At 35.7% G+C, this 18,612-nt stretch overlaps 1 protein-coding gene across 1 annotated transcript in view; it reads right to left on the bottom strand.

The window, feature by feature from the left end:
* Window positions 1-223: 223 nt before the first annotated feature.
* The window catches only part of VWA3B (von Willebrand factor A domain containing 3B), a 76,219-nt gene continuing 57,830 nt past the window's right edge, over window positions 224-18,612 (bottom strand). The window contains exons 29-34 of the mRNA XM_072402458.1: window positions 11,421-11,507; window positions 10,044-10,165; window positions 6,818-6,910; window positions 6,191-6,356; window positions 4,701-4,935; window positions 224-3,269 (exon numbers count right to left, since the gene is read on the bottom strand). Coding sequence (XP_072258559.1) covers window positions 3,071-3,269; window positions 4,701-4,935; window positions 6,191-6,356; window positions 6,818-6,910; window positions 10,044-10,165; window positions 11,421-11,507 — 902 coding nt within the window. The 3' untranslated portion in view covers window positions 224-3,070. The remainder of the gene's footprint in view (window positions 3,270-4,700; window positions 4,936-6,190; window positions 6,357-6,817; window positions 6,911-10,043; window positions 10,166-11,420; window positions 11,508-18,612) is intronic.

The following is an 18,612-nucleotide window of genomic DNA, read 5'->3' as shown; positions in this document are numbered from 1 at the left end:
ATTACCAGCAGTTAGCCTTGTTATACCAATACCAGGACTGCGCTTCTCTGACCCTGGGCAAAGTGGGGAGAACAGAATGTTATCTTTCACTGGCGAGCAGTGATGCAATGATGGGGAGAAGAGAACTTCATGGTTTAGTTTTTATCCAATTAACAATAATTCATCTTTTTATTTGTTTCAGTATTTTTCACCAAACAAAAGCAATAAATCCCAAGTAAACACATTAAGATTGTAGGTCTTTATTTCTAAATGTAAACACCAAATAGGGTTTTATTAGAAAAAATATCCTAATCTTCCATTCCAAAGTAAGGGCAACTTTTGAAAGACAGTACAGATTTATAAATACATATGTATCATTTATTTGAAAGTCTCCCTATGCAAGTGTCTTGAAATATAGCTGGAAAAATGGGGAGCTAGACTTGAAATATGCGATCGAGTTCTCTCCAAGGTACTATATGGAAATACCTATAGTCTACAGAGCTGAGCTATCTTGGATGAGTCCTGTTTAATGCAGCAGGGCAGAATATATTTTACATAAAGAACACTGTTCTATTTTTTGGGTGTCTAAAAAAGTGTTGCATTGTACATATCTTATTCTAAAGTATAGGACATGATTATAATATATATAGTCTATTTTGTGAGGAAAATATTTTAATTTGTTTCCAATGCATGCAGACATCACTGCTTTACAGCAAAAATCATATACTGTTTTGCTGTGACCCTTTGTAATTTAGTAGCTTTTTTTTTTGCATAAAATTAGGTTTGAACAGGTGAAATCCACCCAAAGCTGATTACTGATTTTAGAAGGATTACGTTCAGTCACCTGCTGTCTTATTTAATGCACTACTTTCCTGAGAAGGTCTCATCTCCAAAATCCAACTACTACTGTGGCCATGATATTCTTGTATTGGTTGTAAAGCAATGATGTCACTGCTTCTCTAATATTGTCTCTGACTCCATAAGAATTCCATGTGATGCCATTGCTCAATATAGACTAGTTATATGTTACAGTGTAGTGACAGAAATAGCTAGACTCATGTAGGGAAACATCTACTATATTCTGTCCAAAGCTGTCTAAAATTGATTGGGCAGCTTTAGTGGACATGCCCTTTAATGTATAAATCTACAAGAGATTCACTGTAAAAGAATGCAATATATCTGTCAGGGCAGTGAGATACAGCGCTGCTAACGGTTCTTATTCTACATGTCAAAAGTGTGATTTCAAGCATTATCATGATAATAAATAATAAATCTGTGTTCTTCAATGTTAAAGGGATTTATTTATAATTTTTTTTAAGATTTAATTACTTTTTACCCAAAATGTACACATTTTTCACATTGGATTTAATTAAACAATGTTTGCATAATGGGAAAATATTGATTCACACATTTTAATTGAATGTTTAATAATCTTACAGGAGAAAGTTTGCTTTGTATTTTGGCAAGACATTTTCTCTTGCAATTTAACACCTCATTCACAAAATTTTGCCAATACCATATTACTTTAACTTTTAGCCTGAAAAGAACAAGTAAAAGATTTGTTATGGGATGGACTACATTCTGATGCATTAAAGCAGGGGTGTCTATTTGCAAAGAGGGCCAGATTTGGTGAGGTGAAAATGTGTGGGGGCCGACCATTCAGCACGTACTCAGGGTTAGTGTGGGCGTGGTCTGTGCGGATCCCACACAGCACACGCCCACTAGGGTAACGTGAGGGACACCCTGTGCACGGAGTCCAGTGTCAGTGTGGCCTCTGTGCAGAGCACGTTCTGGGAATCAGAGTGGGTGTGGTCTGTGGGCGTCCCGCACAGCACACATCCACTATAATGATGTAGGAGATTCCCTGTGCCAAAGGCTGCAAATCTGAACACAGGCTGCATATGGCCCCCGGGCCGGACTTTGGACATGCCTGCATTAAAGTAAGTAAGTCTAATACTGGGCTCAGAAATTATCTGCATATGAAAAGATAGTTCAAAGACATGCTTTTTTAACAACTTGTATACCAATCAGAGGCACAGGAAGACCTTTCCTTCGCTATGGTGATGAATATTATCACCTATTTACCATATTAGGTAATATGATGTCATTATAATTAGTAATGAACAAGCCTTGTTTGAGTTTCCTTGCCCTTGAAAACCATTACCTGGAGGGAGCCCTATTTATTCTCCAATCATAGGCATACTCCAGCAGTGATTAAAAGCCTAGCATGGCTAAATAATAAAAATTTATGTCCACAAAGCCATAACAGTGAAATGCAATCTTTTCAATAGGAATAAATAAAAAAACCTTTATAAATATTCCTCAGGAGTGGTGTCAGCAGGCATGATGAAAGGTAATATGTGTATATATATATATATATATATATATATATACATGAAAACAAAATGTTATCTTTTGCTGTCAACCAAATCAAATTTCAGGACATCAGGGATGATTAGCATGTGCAATAGCTGTTTTCTTTTTTTTGTTAAAGTAAAATAAGGCTTGAATAATATATTATTTTTGCTAAAATCCTTGCATTTTAGCATGATTTTAAAGAGACATTTTCTTTTATAGTGATCCTGTCCCTTTACCAAACAGCATACCCATGAAAAGGAGGCACTATACTTACCTCTGTGTATCTTGAAACCCTGCTGGGATTATGTTCTTGGCAAATGCAAGAACTTAATCAGTTGAATGGGACAAATACCTGTTTTCTCCTTCACATGCAGTGGATTCACCTGCTGGTTTGTATGTCTTGTATTGATGTATTTGGTGGATGAGGAAACCACAGCATGTGCCAAGGATTGCAGGTATTCACTCATTAGCACGAGATGTATAACTACAGTGCCAGGAAAAAGCATTTTCATGACCCTGACCACAGGAAAGGTAAGTCTAGTGCCTCTTCTTACAAGTATGTTGATTTTACTTTTGTGATTAGTTATGGTATGCTGTCATAATGGGGTCACAGAAACAAGAAATATGTACATTGTTTATGTAAACAATTTATTTTGCAGTGATCTGAATGTAAAATATTTTAAGATAACTCTATAAGGCTAACTTCTCTAAAATAAAGCTCCCAGTGTATCACTCATCTTATAGACTTTCTATTTGAGCCAACTGACGATATTGTAAAAGAGGAGATATCTGATAGTGAATCTTCATTATCTGAGGATATGTAGTGTTTATCTGCATCTTGTCTCTGCTTGCACTGCCGGTAGAATTCCAAAGCACTGTTGTATTTCTTCTCAGAAAGGCCGAAGCAGTGATAAGATTCTACATTATGACACCTGAAAAAAATAAAAATGGAGTAACAGATATAGTGATGTTTGGAGAGGATAACAATGAAGGTTTTTTGTAGATTTTATTTGACAATTTTTTTTAAACTATTTAATTTGTTAATGTAGGTTGCTTGCTAAGGAGTATGATGACCTTATCTCCAGTTATACATAGGATTCAGATAAAATATAGATATTAAAAAACCAAGACCTTATGCCTGGGGCTACATGAAAGTAGAACTGCAATGTGGCACATTGATAAAGAATGTACTGCCTGGGATTTTTGTAGTGTTTACAGCTAGTATTGTATACTGTCAATTTGGGGGGGAAAAGTCTCTTTATTCAACATTTGCATTGAAGAAAGAAGTGTGTTAACAACATGCATTAAATTCTAATTTTAAAAATGTTTACTATAGTAAGCATTATCTCAATAAATGTAGAGACAAGGATAAATGAAACAATTATTCAGGCACATTTATATATAGATTGAACACTTTTAAAGTATAGGAAAGAGGTCTATGTATTCAGGAAAGGTAGGTGCAGGCAAAAATTAAAAGGAAAAGAAAGGCACAGGGCTACATGACAGGGTAACAAGGGCACCCCAGAAAGCAAGAGTTAAACAAAGTGCTAGAAGGTGAGGGGGACTCACGCTGATCAGTGAGATGAGGGGAAAAAGAAGGGGTTGGGTAGACATGAAAAAGACTGAGGTGAAGAAAGCACCCTTTTTTTGGTCTTGGGTAACAAAAAGGAATGTTTTATGAGTTGGGGCAGCTGAGTATCTGGAAGGCAGTGCTTTAAAGACCCTGGAGAGTTTGAGGAACCTATCTGTGGTATGGGTGTCCTCTGAGTTTTAAAATGGGCTAGTAAACAGACAATTTTGTTTAGGCCAGGGAGGGGAGGGGTCTGCCTATGTCTGATATTGGCACTTGACTCAGGGTTGGGTGGCTGGGAGTCAACAATATAAAGCTTTTCCAGACATAGGTGGCTAAATGTTTTGGTGTTTGGAGTCATTCCAGGAACAAAACCACAGAAAGGTCATGTTTTGTTAAAATGGTTGGTTAGGTTATGGATAAGTTAATAATATCTGTTATCCGAAGTAAAAGAAAAAATTTGCTTGAATGATATTTAAAATTTTATTTCATAAAAAAATGGCTGTTTCAGCCAATTTTGTTTCAAAAAATTTGTGTTTGTCCAGTTATTGGGGGGTGGAGGAAGCTAAAGAGCCGATTGGGGGTTTGGTGGTAGACTTAAGGTGGGCATTGGGGCAACCTTAGTCATGATCAATGTGAGGCTACATACAACTTCATACAATACCAAACAAGTATCTGTTTTGTCTGCCATTTTGTTCATACACACAACTTGGGTAATGGTTTTAAAATGATTAATGCATTAAATATACCAAGTATAACTTAGAAATAGAAATGTAAAAAAATATTAACTTACTTTTTGCCATCACAAAATAGTATCTGTAGCTTTGGTCCATTAACACCAGTAATGACACCAGGAAGGAAAGTGAGGGTAGATGGATTTGCCAAAGTCAACACATGGTCACCAACATTGAGAATGTGTGGTCGACTGAACTTCCCAAAAATCCACTCTACATCTTGAGTAGTTGTTTTACCATCTGACCATGAAATGACATACTGTTTCCCATCATCAGCTTGCTTCAGTACTTGAGCTGAAATCATATACATTCTTTATACACCAATACTATTCACATTCATTCCCCATGATCTTCCCATAATTTTATGGCCTATAGTTACTCTGCAATTAATTAGGATTACTAGTTCAGATTATTTGTGTTTTCAAAACTTCAGCCTATTATTGCACAGGTATACCTGAAATAAAACACCTTCTTGCATTGGATGAATAAACCTTCATTAGTAAAGTGATATTTTATGTTTTAAGTGCAAAGCTTGGTCACAATAACTCTTTAGATGCATCAGTTGATTTAAAAAATAAAAAGCTCACCATAACTGATGCACCAATCTAAAAACCACAGTTTTGCCAACTGTTGTGCAATCAGAGACTCAGGAGCTGCTAAAAACTAGAACTGTCTTGCTATACCATACAATAGCCTTGCTATACCTAATCTCAAAGTAATGAATATTATCCTTTTTTATGATATGATGGCAAATCTTATATCCCTTCTAGCTTGGTGACAATGCTGTGTAAATCCAGAATGAAGGTCTAATATATAAGAAGGTGTATTGGTCAATGTGACTTTTCTGAAAACTATTTTGCTATGCCTATGTTCTCCTAAATAAAAAGACCTGGCAGAGCATCTACCAATGTAATATTTGAGTACAGACCGGGGTTAATAGTACCACATGAAAGCTCTGTATGCTGACAGATGATGTATTCAGGCAACAACCAGAACTGCATTCTAATATTTAAATGCATACTGATCAGCTGTGGAAGTAGCTTTTAAAGATTGTTCTTACTGGAAGATTTCTAAAGCAGTCTTGTCTTCTATAATGAGCCTATAAATGAGTACCATGCACACAAGAGCCATACCTCCATTCTATTATTTAAATGCATACTGATCAGCTTTGAGAGTAGCTTTTAAAGCATACAGATGATTCCTATTGAACACATTTTTAAGGGGGCTTATCTGACATGGTTATAAACTTATCAATGTGTACCATAAGGAACATAAACATTTTAATTTTGCAGTTCCACATTAAGGTTTCTTGGGCCATGAAAGTATGGAGCTTCCATTGTTGACCACTATTTTAGAATATAGTAACATTCTATGACCTTAGAGTTAGGTTTCACAGCCTTATTTGCTATTTAAGAGGATATAAATAGGATATTTCAAATATTGTGAAATTCACATTTGTGAAATGTTTATTACATTAGTGCACATAGAACAAAGTCTCAGTCTAAGGTTTGTATTTCCTGTTTAGAACATGGCCTGGTACCTATCTTACCTAAATGAAACGTGCCAGTCTCATCATTCCTAGCAACTACTGGCTGCCCAACCCATCGCTCCTGGCAATGCAGGATGTATGCAGTAACACTTTCATGCTTGTCTGGACTTATCAGGTAAACTTGTTCTCTTGAAACAATTGCTTCACTATTATCATGGTATTGTACCTAAAAACAGACGTAACAAAAGACAAAAAAATTAAAAAGTCAGTTTTAGTGAGAACTTTCACCTTCTGATCAACCACATATAGTATAAAAATGTATCTATTTTTTTCAGTTTTTAACTTTGTCAGTTTTTAAGGTAATACTGTGTAGATATTAAGACCACTGCAGTGCACTTGATTGGTGTTTAAAACAAGTGCAAAATGGAAAGTTTTGCCTTTACTGTAATCACACACCATCGCACAATATACATAACAGCATTTTATACCTGTTTCCTGTTAGTGAACTGTCACTTGTATGGAAGTTGGAATATTTAATTTTGTATCTGTAAAGTCAGCTTTCTGTAATCAGCTGCAACATTTTTGTGTATCATAGTAATAGGATGATGCACATTATGACAATTTTTAGGTTTGTAGAAAAGCCCATTGTAGTAAAAAGTCTATGCACATGGGTACTATTGTCCTCACCACCACTTTCAGATCTGGGGTACACTTCACAATTACTCCTGGACAGTAGCTCCCAGGACGCAGTGGGTATGGTCCAATCACACAGTCACCCTCCTATAGAGACAATAAAAACAGCTGAATTTGTTATTTAATAACATTAGGTATTAGTATGCTATATTTGTGTAATGCCAATACAAAAATTCAATGTAAGATATAATACATGATTTTTGGAATAAGTCAAGCTCCATTCAGAGTGTGCAATGTTTAGAAAATTCTGCCAACTGATGCAAATTTATGGGGCCTTGAGAAAAAATTCTGGAACATACCAAGTTAAATAAAAGGCAATATAAATAGACCTTTAGTAATGAAGTTCTGTATATTTAAATGTTTTCCAAAAATTATGTAACCATAAAAAAATGTATAACTCAAGCACAAGGAGTAAAGTAAAGATAATAAAGTCATATAAATGTGCAAAATAATTAGAACATGTTTTGTCAATAAAGACCATGGGCGCATCATATCTAGTCTTCATTTTTCAAGCAGATCTTGTACTTCAGTCTCCTAAACTATTAGGAGCTTGGCCTCTCATAGTATACTATGTAATTTCAGAAGATAGATGACATTATCATTCTGGTGAGTTTTTTTATGCCAGATTGCTGATAACATTGTTGTACCCCTCCTTGAAAGCTATATTGTTTAAGGTTTTTTTATTTTGTGATAAATGTCCTGTATCTTAAACTTTTACATGACAGAAATTAAGTGAAGATAACCACACTGCAATATATTACACTGTCTTCTTGTGTTAATGGAAGTGCTGTATAGTTAACAGTTTTCAATTTAAAAAATAGTCAGGATAATGCATCATACAACAGTTTAAATCCTTTAGGAATTCTTTTAGCCCATTTTTTTGAACACTGCCACAATAGATGCTAGGTAACATTAAAGTCTCTACAGAGAGGGAAATGGGGGGAACACTGCCAAAATGTGCATGATATATCAAAGAACAAATCATTTGAAAACCCAATTATGAGTTTATTCATTTCATTTAGTTCACTAGGATTCCACAGGGAAAACTTGAAGTTGGTAATGGATTACCATTATCATTTTACATAAAAAAGTTAAAATGGTAAAAAAAAGTGCACATTCTATTCTATCTAGGTAAATACTAACTTTTTTGGCTTCTATTAAGGGGTGTTGACCAATAGGTCTTCTATCAACTAGCTCAATTAGGAGCACACTAGGTCAATAACACTGGAGCATAGAGAATAATTATTGTAAAAGTTGCTGGTAGGATGTGAATCACATTTATGTTAGGGAAGTGGTGATGGGGTGCTCCTACTTTCTGCTCATTTAAAAGAGCACTCAAAACCCATTTTTTCAAACTTGCCTACCCGGCTTCTTCTGTCATTTGAAACCATCACTACTTCCCACAGTACATATCTCCCATCCTTTTGTGTGTGAAATTTCCCCACCTACTAGATTGTAAGCTCTTCGGGGCAGGGTCCTCTCCTCCTGTATCACTGTCTGTATTAGTCTGTCATTTGCAATCCCTATTTAATGTACAGTGCTGCGTAATATGTTGGCGCTATATAAATCCTGTTTAATAATAATAATAATAATAATAATAATAATGGGGAGCCTACAAGCAGCAGAAATGGGGCTGATAATAGTATTTCAATCCAATGTATTAACAAGGTCAAGTTCTCAAACTTACTATATCATAAAATGTGGGTGCCACATCCCTGCTATCATAGCAACAAAATACAAGGGAAAAAAACAAAAAAGAGATTTTGTAGGCATTACATATTAATAAAAAATTTCACTTTTATTTTTGTTTATCACAAAATGACATAAAAGCATTCTCTCCTATTTCAAACGTGCAACTTATAAAATAGAGGGAATACAAAAATTGTTGTAAAATCATCATATATACAGGATTTGACACGTCTCCCTACATCGAGATCTACAAATATAATGATTAATATTATTAATAAAATTTAAAGAATTGTATATAGGTGATTCAATTAAATTTTGTCAGATTAAATGTTATCAAATAAATCCATCAATTACGTACTTATAATTTTGTTGACGTATAATAACCTTTTATGTTGAAACCTCCTCCAAAATATAATGTAAGGTATCCATAAAAGGTATCTGTATTATACATCAAGAAAAATAAGAGTAAGTAATTTTTTGATTTTTTTGATAACATTTAATTGATATAATTTAATTTATTCACCTTTGTACAATTCTTTTAATTTTATTAATATTAATAATAATAATAATAATAATATTCACTATAATTGTAGATCTCACTGTTTATTCCCGAGGAAGCCCAAAAAATCCATGAAACACGTTGAACCCTGTATATGTGAGATTTTGAATATGCAATTCTGATGATTTTACAATTGTTTTATTCTCTCTATTTTAGAAGCTGTATGTTAGAAATAAGAGAGAATGCTTTTATATCATTTTATGTCAAACAAAAATAAAAGTTATGTTTTTTCGCTGATAATAGTAAATTTGTATAAGGAAAGTTGACAGGGCCATGGTAAGACTTGTAATTCTGTAAAATCTAATAGTCAAAGTCAACCAGTGAAGTATGTAAATATGTATGATAATATACCGGTATATGATTTGAGTTTTACTTTTGTAGCTTCTTACACAGAGCCTTACTTCCTAAATGTCCTTGAAAAACAAACATGACACACATGCAAACAAAACACATATAAACCTTGACAGAACAAGGAGGTAATCACAGAACTGTCTAAGATCTGGTATACAAACAATATCTGTACGGAGACAGATAAAAAATCATACCTTATTCATATATATATATATTTACAGGGGGAGAGATGGATTAAATGAATATGTAGACAATGACCTCAATATTGCTCACAGAAAACATGCCAGACTGCAGGTAATACTGTGACTGTACACTTGTATATATATTATTGAGAGGGTTAAATCCTTTTTATCAAGGGCATTGAAAAGACTAAGCAATTTTGACATTAGCAATCTTGAGGGAGAATGGCTTTTTTGAGAACAAAAGTAGCCCAGCAAGAAAGAAATGTCATAAGCATTCACAGTAAATGTGGTCACAGTATAGATAGATTTTTTCTTAGTTCACTTTTTCAATAAATATTGCAGTAAAGCCAGTCCATTACCTTTATTTTACTTAAATACATTTGGTTACAGATTCATTTGCCACTTATTATACCATTGTGGGTTGTGTATTTCTGTTTACCTTTATTTTCCTTTTGTAGTCATCAACATCACTCAGTATTTCTTCCCTCTGTACCCTTGCCACCTCTCCAGGGGCTTTTTGGACAAAATAGGTATAATCTCCACAGTCATGGATAATAAATCCTAAAATAAATAATAATCAATTAAACCATGACCAAATAACAATTACATTTTAAAATCTGGATTTATAAAGCTAGATATAGTGACAGTGACCGTTAGTGACATGACTATGGACTGTGCTGCAAAATATGTTGGCACTATATAAATACTGTGCAAAATTAATAATGTAATGTTTATGTTTCTTGTAGACACCCAAAGAAAAAAATGGTATTATTTAATATTGAAAACCTGTCCAAAAGCTGGACTTGAAGGGACCCCATTAAGATTCATATATATCCAATACTGTCCAAACAGGATGCTTTTAACCAGGATCATTCAATGAGCCTGATTTATTAAAGCTCTCCAAGACTGGAGAGGAAACAATTTCATCAGTGAAGCTGAGTGATTTATCAAACCAGAAATGGATCTCGTCCAGGATTGAAAACATTTGCTAACAAAGAGCAAATTACTTTTAGTAAATCCTTTCCAGGTTATTTGGATCACCCAGCTTCACTGATGAAAGTGTATTCTCTACAGCCTTGGAGAGCTTTAAAAAAATCAGGCCCAATGTGAGAAGTCCAAAGAAAAACATATGTGGTTGTTTTTTGTTTGTTTTGTAAATCATCCAATTATTAAAAAATGTTGGTCCACTACACAACACACATCAAATTTATGCCTTACCTAATGCCTTTATTAAAAAAAAAATACAAGGAAAATTAAAAGATCTGTAAATTTGGACACAGTAGATGGAGATTTCGTTGTATTTTCATTTTCTAGAATACATCTGCCAACATTGTACCTGTCATATACACTACTTTAGGGACATCTGTACTTTCCGTGCAGGTAGAAGGTCCAAATCATACTTCTGGAAACACAATCATCACTCATTAATACCTTCTATTTCCTCTCACAAGCATAATAAAGAGAGTAGAATATCTAATAGTCAACAGTTGCAATGTTTTTATGAGTTGCTAAAACCTAGCTTAACTAAGCCTTCAATTTGGCTAAAAAGTTGGATCCTTTATACTTTGCAATGAAGGTCTCCATGTTTGTTATTCTTTTGCTTTCCTATCTCTATGGTGTTAAATTTCTATTCTAAAAAAACTTTTAGACTTTCCCAGACTGTGAGAAAAATTATTTTGCTTATTAAAAACTTCAAAAGCCTCTAACATCTGTAGTGCATTGAACGGCTAGAACAGGGTAGATAGTCGATTTCACATGTCACATTTTCCATTCTGAACTAAGTTAAACTTGCATTAGGAAACTTTACTTTTCCTACCTTCTTCATACCATCCATTGTAAGAGCAGACGTACAACACATTTTGTCCAGGAACAAGTGTCTTCATAGCACTGACGTCGGAGTTCACTAGGGAAATTTGATATGGACAATACAGTTAAAAGGTATTGCAAATAACATTAAATCAGTTTCTGACAACTAGCATTATGTTTTAATCTGAACCAGCCATTTGAAAAATAATTAACTGTAAAATCAATCAACAGTAAAACTTTCATGTTAAGAGCAATTTCAGGCTACTTTAACATTATGGGATTCTGAGCCTTACAGATAGTTTATTTCGTTTTACCTGTTATAAAGAGAAATACAAAAATAAGCAGTTCTTCAAGAAATTTTTACCGAAAGGCTATACTTTCCTCTGCCACTCTTACGATTTTAACATTAAAAACTCTACATGACTGTACAAGCAATCTTCACAACACAGGTAAAGCAATCATCTCTCCCCAATGGTGAAGATAAGTGTGATGGTAGTGACATTTTGTCATTCCCTGGAACAAAATGTTCCCTTTTTGAAACAGCCAGTATATGTAAAGGTAAAACTGGTCATATAAAACCACATGTAAAAATTGAAGGTTATTTACTAAAGCAATTTTAATTTTATTGATACATGGAAATCTGCCCTGCAGATTGTAAATCTACTTTAGAAGGTGTGTGCGTGTATTGTCTACAGAATAAATAACATTGTAACCATTACCTTGTTTGTATCTACAAAATAGAAAATGCAAAATGATCATGAACAGCTAATCCCAGAGCAACCCCCTAGCAGAAATCAGATGAAAGTGGTAACATGCCTCCCAACTATCAATAAACAGGACATCTTTTAGAATGTATGATATAATGTATGTATGTTTGTAGGCAAAGAATATGCCCCCCGCTTATATTATTCATAGGATATGCAAAACATACAAACATACGTTTTTACTATTTCCGTACCAATTATAAAAGTTCATAGCTAGGAAAATATTAAGATGATAGCCTTGAATCTACAGAATATAACAGAATCCCTAGTTGAACAGGCAATGGGCACACACTGCTTTGTTTGAGTTAAAACAATACTAATGTCCTCTTAAAAAAAACTCTGACATGCCAGCTACTTAATTACAACAAAAGGCTGGTTTAAGCTACATATAGATGTTAGATATTTGTTGCTCAAGATGAACATTTGTGATTGTCTTGAGTAAAAATCCAGCATTTGTTTAATTTTCTCCTGACAGCTTAATGGTCCATCCTTGTGGATAACTAAATGGCCAACAGGAATTACTGCTGTTGTTTCCTAATAGGGAGAATGCAGTGGGCCACATCTTATAAGTTTTCCCTTCTCCACAGAAATACTTGTGAAGCAGTCACTAACAATCATTTCCAACTAAAAATATTGATCATGAGGCTTGGGTTTTTTTTGTCAAATATGTTTTTTCTGCCCAATCAGCAATTTTTTCTATAGAGTTTATTAACAGTTCCACAACCTTGGCATGATCGTGCGCTAGGACAACGTAACTAATGCGTATATGCACAACATTTAGCCAATGGTAACAGCCAAATACTCAAAAACCAGAAGAAGATCAGGTGGTTCTGTTTGGTAGGTAAGTCTGCTATATTGTGCAAATATGCTGTGATGGGTTTCTGGGGTGCAAAATTGTCTGGTGGTTTAAATATGTGTTAAGTTACCAGTTTTCTAATGTTATTTCTGTCCTAAACACTTTCTTTTCTGAAGATAAATCATCTCTTAGGAACCAATATATGTATTGTATGACAAATATACTACTAAAACATGTATACCAGCAGAAATATATTCAAACCTTGAATAGACAAATGTAAAAGACCAACAAAACTATTCACTGACTGAAAAGACAAATTTATTATTTCATCCCAGTCCAGTCCAAGGATGTTAGTGGTATCCATGCTCCTGACCAAAAAAAAGAATTTTCCCCAGTTTTCGTAGCAATATGTTCTTGCCTTCTTAATATTTTATCTAGACATTTTTCTAAACATGTTCAAAAAAAAAAAAAGCACAATATTTTTCCTTAAATTTTCATAGAAAAAACTTAGATCCTATAAAAGCCCATATTGAAAAATGTCAAAAAGGAAATGGTTCAGAGAGGAGATGGGATGAACAGTCATTTTGTAAGTACATTTAAAAGATCTTCAAGCCCTTAACTAAAAAAATACATGGTAATCAGTTCTTAAAAAAGTGATCGGTGAAATATAGTAGTTATGAGCAGCGTACAATTACATTTCTTGGATATTATGCATTTGTACTATTTAGGCAAAACTAACTAAATTGTTTTTCTTAAGAAGTCTTTACACTTCCTTTCCCATGAATCCAATTCCTCTGAGCCAGACTAAAAGCAGACAGTCTGCTCCCTGAACAGACACGTGGACAACGCACTGTAAGGAGTGTCAGCGATGCCATCTCTGATCTTTCATCTGTTACAAGGGCCAATCACTTTCTGTAACTACTTGCAAATCCTGCAAAATCCACTGGGCAATCTGTTAATCACAGGTTTAAGTCATACCTAGCATATGCCACTATGTCAGGACACACTTGAGAAAACATGTTCAGTAAAGTATGTCTGTGCACTAATTGAAACCAGCATCAGTTCTACTTGTAAGGTATAAAAGAGACATGTAAGCAAGTAATGATTGCAGTGAAAATGATATCATCATCGATTTATGCACAAATTGCTCATAAAAACATTTTTTATTAAAGAGAAATATAACTTGTGGCTTAGAGATTTAAACATTGTACTCTTCTATGGATCCAAATGTGATTATAATTACAATCGCAAGCTGGGTATCTAATATATAAACACTGTACCATGTGTCAACAGAAAACCTACACAGAGAGATGGAGAAAAGTGGTATTTACTATTCTGCAACAACATTAAAGATTAGTCCCTGTAACAGGGCTACAACTAATCTCGGACGTATCGGGAAAGCTTAATAAGAAGTGGCAAAGCAGCTGCAACAAGAAAAAGATTTTCTACAGACATGAATACACAGTGCACAAACATTGCTGTCCAAATGTTTTTGTCACTTACAACATGTGAAAAACACATCCACTGTAAATCTTTTTTACCAAGAAATTCCAGGGGGGTTTGTCCAGTCTTATTTAAAAAAAAATGTTTTAGCATTAAATGTTTTAGCATTAAATGTTTATATAATTATTTGTATTATTTTATAATTATTTGTATTATGTAAAACATAAATGTTTTAGAATAAAAGACATGACACTGCAAGGTATTAAAAGACTAGTACCTACTCTATTGATTTACATATACTGGTAATCTATGGGCATTCCGATTTTGACTCATTCAGATTTAGAACATTTGCTGACACTTTAGCAGCTAAAATTTGCAAGTGATAATGCAAAAGCATTTACATATTTATATGATAATAAATGAAAAATAAAAATCATCAACAACTCCCTTTAAGGCATTTTTTTCCCCAAATAATATGCTTTGTTATTTTTGCAACAATGAAGGCACTAGAAGGAAAACACCCTTTAAAACTATCTCTTTATGTACTCAAAAGCAATATTGCCTAACATACCTACCATTAAAATATTTTATTTAAATTGACATGTCTGTATTATTCATAGAGAATAGTTTTTTGAATTTTGTAGAAAGGTTTTAGGAGAATGGAAATATCTAGATAGTTGTCACCCCTAACATCATTACCAACATTTGTACTGTATTTCCATGCATTTTATATATGATTCTGGATTGAAATTAAATAAAGCCTTAACAAAGCTAACAGCTTTGGGCTCTCACAAAAATGATTTATACATCAAAGGCATCTTTATAATTACTTCTCTGAAAGGACTGTAAGCTACTTTGCCTTATGTATATTTCTTTATATTTTGAATGACAGTAAGATTTAATAAATAATTACTATATACTGTAGTTGTAAACTCATCCTCTTTTATGCCTCCCCTATACCCTAACAGGCTGCAAGTTATTTTTCCTACCATTACCTAATATTGACAGGTCAAAGTGTCAGTGGTGCAACAGAGGAATTTGAATAATCACTTTGACTTGCTTTTACTTTTTACTATTTTACTATTTCCTAACAGTCACAATGAAATACAGATTATCAATACAGTACTATAACAAGAATGTGAGGTCTAATTCAGGGCTGAGATTGTCTGATCAGCCTGGGAGGGTTGTAGCATCCTAGTATATTTAACAGAAGTATAGAAATGAATCCAGTGATACCACGTCGGAGTAAACTGTTCAGTTCTCTTGGCATTAGCGGAGATCATGTCTTCCATATGATAGATGTCAGCTACCCTTCGTAACCAGTGATCTATATTTGGGGGGGAGGTACTTTTCCAGCAAGCTGGAATGCATGCTTTGGCTGGGTATAGAAGGTGTCTCAGCAGAGAACGTTTATACACTTTCCTCGAGAGATGTGAGATATGGAGTAATGCTAATTTGGGTTTGTTGCTGATGTCTAGTTCTGTGAGTTTGAAGATGACATCTGTCACTGAAGCCCCAAAAAATTGCAAGTTAGGGCAGCCCAAAAAACATGTAGCAGTGTGCCCGGAGGAGAGCCGCATCTCCAACAGGTATTATCGGTCTGTGGGAAAAGCTTGGCAGGTTTACCAGGTGTCCTATACCAGCAGGTGGGTAATTTGTAATTGGTCTCCTGGTATCTGTTGCAGATTGAGGCCTTGTGACAAAAAGGGAGTATCATTTCTCTCAGTAAAATGCATGTCAAGATCTGTTTCCCATTTGGTCATGAAAGCTGGGAGTCAGAAGTGTGAACTGCCAACAGCTTTTGGTAGGCATAGGATAGGGTGCCCCTCAGAGGGCGTTTGGCAGAGCAGAGGGATTGCGAGGGTAGTAAAGATCGGTTAAAGTTACGTGGGCCGTGGGAGGGATTGAAGTACATATGAAAGCTGAATGGAGCGCCAGGGCGTTAGGAGAGGCAGTTCTTTCTCAGTTTGGAGTGTAGGTAAGGGAGCCTACTCTCCATTCTGATGGAAATGCATAGCTCTAAATACACCTTTGTCCCGCCAACCCCGGAATATCTTGTCAGATACTCCAGGTGGAAATCCTGGGTTTCCCAATATCCGAGATAGGGGAGATGGGTAGGTGGTAAATTTTAGGGTGGCATAGAATTTGGAGATTACCTTAAGTGTCTCACCAATCAGTGGGTGCCGGGAACGCCACAACTCCCTTAGCCTTGGGGAGTCTCAAAACCTTTATACCTATTCATGGGGCTCCCGGGTGCCAAATGAACTTCACAGATTTCCAGCGGAACTTATGTAAAATATGACTCGGGAAATGGATTGGGAGTGCCTGCAGTACATACAACAGTCTAGGCATTACATTCATTTTTATCACATTACATCTCCCAAACCAGGTAAAAGTCATCTGTCTCCATTTTTGAAGGTCTTTTTTAAACTGGTTGAGTAACAGCAGAAAATTAAGGTCATAGATTCCCGACAACTGCATGGGGATCTGGTTGCCCAAATATGAAATGGAGGTGGTGGCCCATCTAAAAGGGAAGGAGGGTATTAACGCCTCCTTAGTGGAGTGTGGGAGGGTGATGCTCAGAGCCTCTGATTTCTGCAGGTTAATTTTGTAGTTAGAGAGGTCAGCAAAATTGCGTAGTTCCAGTAACAGAAAAGCAGGTCATCAGCATAGGCAGGTAATTTATGTTCAGTTGGACCAATCCGTATGCCTTTGAAGTCGGGGTTAGTTCGCACAAACTGTAATAAGGGTTCGAGGGAGAGGACAAACAGCAGGGGAGACAAGGGACACTCCTGTCTAGTTCCAATCGTGATAGTAAATAGCTGGGAGAGTTCCGGTTTACCCTCACTCTAGCACTGGGCCAGACGTACAAAGCTCCTAACCATTGTAGTAGTTTTGTGGGCAGACCTAGATGTGTCAGGGTAGTGTGGAGAAAAGTCTAATCGACTCTATCAAATGCTTTTTCCGCATCAGTGGAAAGGAGCATAAGTGGAGATTTATGAGTATGTGCATGATGAATGATGTATAAGGTGCGTATCGTATCATCTCTGGCCTCACGTAGGGGTAGGAAACCACTCTGATCGGGGTGAATAATGCCACTCAGTACGGGAGCCAGCCTCTGGGCCAAAATGCTAGCAAACAATTTCAAGCCACAGTTAAGCAGAGAAATTGTCCGGTAGCTAGCGCACAGCTGAGGGTCTTTGTCCGAAGAACAGAAACATGCGCGGTCAGAGTGTCTTGAAAAAGACTGTGACCCTGGGACAAGGCATTCAGAGCAGCGACTAATTGAAGACCAAGGATAGGGAGAAATTTCTTTTAGTACACTATCATGAGGCCATCTGGACCGGGTGCTTTTCCTGGGCTTGTAGATCTAACTGCCGCCTGCAATTGAAGGAATGTGATCAGCTTGTCTACGAGCTCGACAGTTTCAGTAGGAAGCGTCAAGAATTCAGAGGCAATGAGGTAATCACAATTTTTTTCCACCTTATCAGAAGGAGCTAGGCTACGTGGGTTTAATTGCAAATGATATAATTGACTGTAAAAATCCTGAACCCCCTGGGCGATATCACCTGTGAAGTGGACTGTAGAGCCGGCAGGAGTCTTGACACTCGGAATGTACATAGCCGCCTTTTTGGACTTAAGTCCTCGTGCCAGGGCTTTGCCACAATGATTAGCATGCGAGTTTTCAAGGTTTCAAGGCGAGCCGATCTGGCTTTCTTTATCCTGCTACCCTGTTGAATAAATAAACCCCTAATTAAGCATTTGTGTGCCTCCCAGAAATCAGTAGACCCCTCATTGCATGAGAAAAAGGTGTTGAGCTCTCGTTCGTTCTTTTCTGGGAAATCTGGGGTCTCGAGTAATAATTTAAGTTTTCACAAGTTAAATTTAGGGACATTATTCCCAAAGGAAAGTACAATAGAGACGGGGGCGTGATCAGAGAAGGTTATGGAACCTATGCTTGAGTCAGTGATCTGAGGTATGGTGCTATGAGACACCAAAAAAAATCAATTCTTGAGTAGGTATCGTGAACTGGTGAAGAGAAAGTGTAATCTCTCGTCCCAGGGTGCTGGATATGCCATATGTCTACCAAATGATTGTCATGTAGTAGAGATTTAGGCTTCCTATGGAGGCAGTAGGGTAAATGTGAGCGGCCTTTGGAGACATCTAAAGATGGAGTGAGCGTCAAATTGTAATCTCCG

The sequence above is a fragment of the Pyxicephalus adspersus genome, chromosome 1, assembly GCF_032062135.1.
Source record: "Pyxicephalus adspersus chromosome 1, UCB_Pads_2.0, whole genome shotgun sequence".
Lineage (NCBI taxonomy): Eukaryota > Metazoa > Chordata > Amphibia > Anura > Pyxicephalidae > Pyxicephalus > Pyxicephalus adspersus.
The sequence above is the reverse complement of the archived record's forward strand: the minus strand, read 5'-3'. Positions and strand labels throughout refer to the sequence as shown.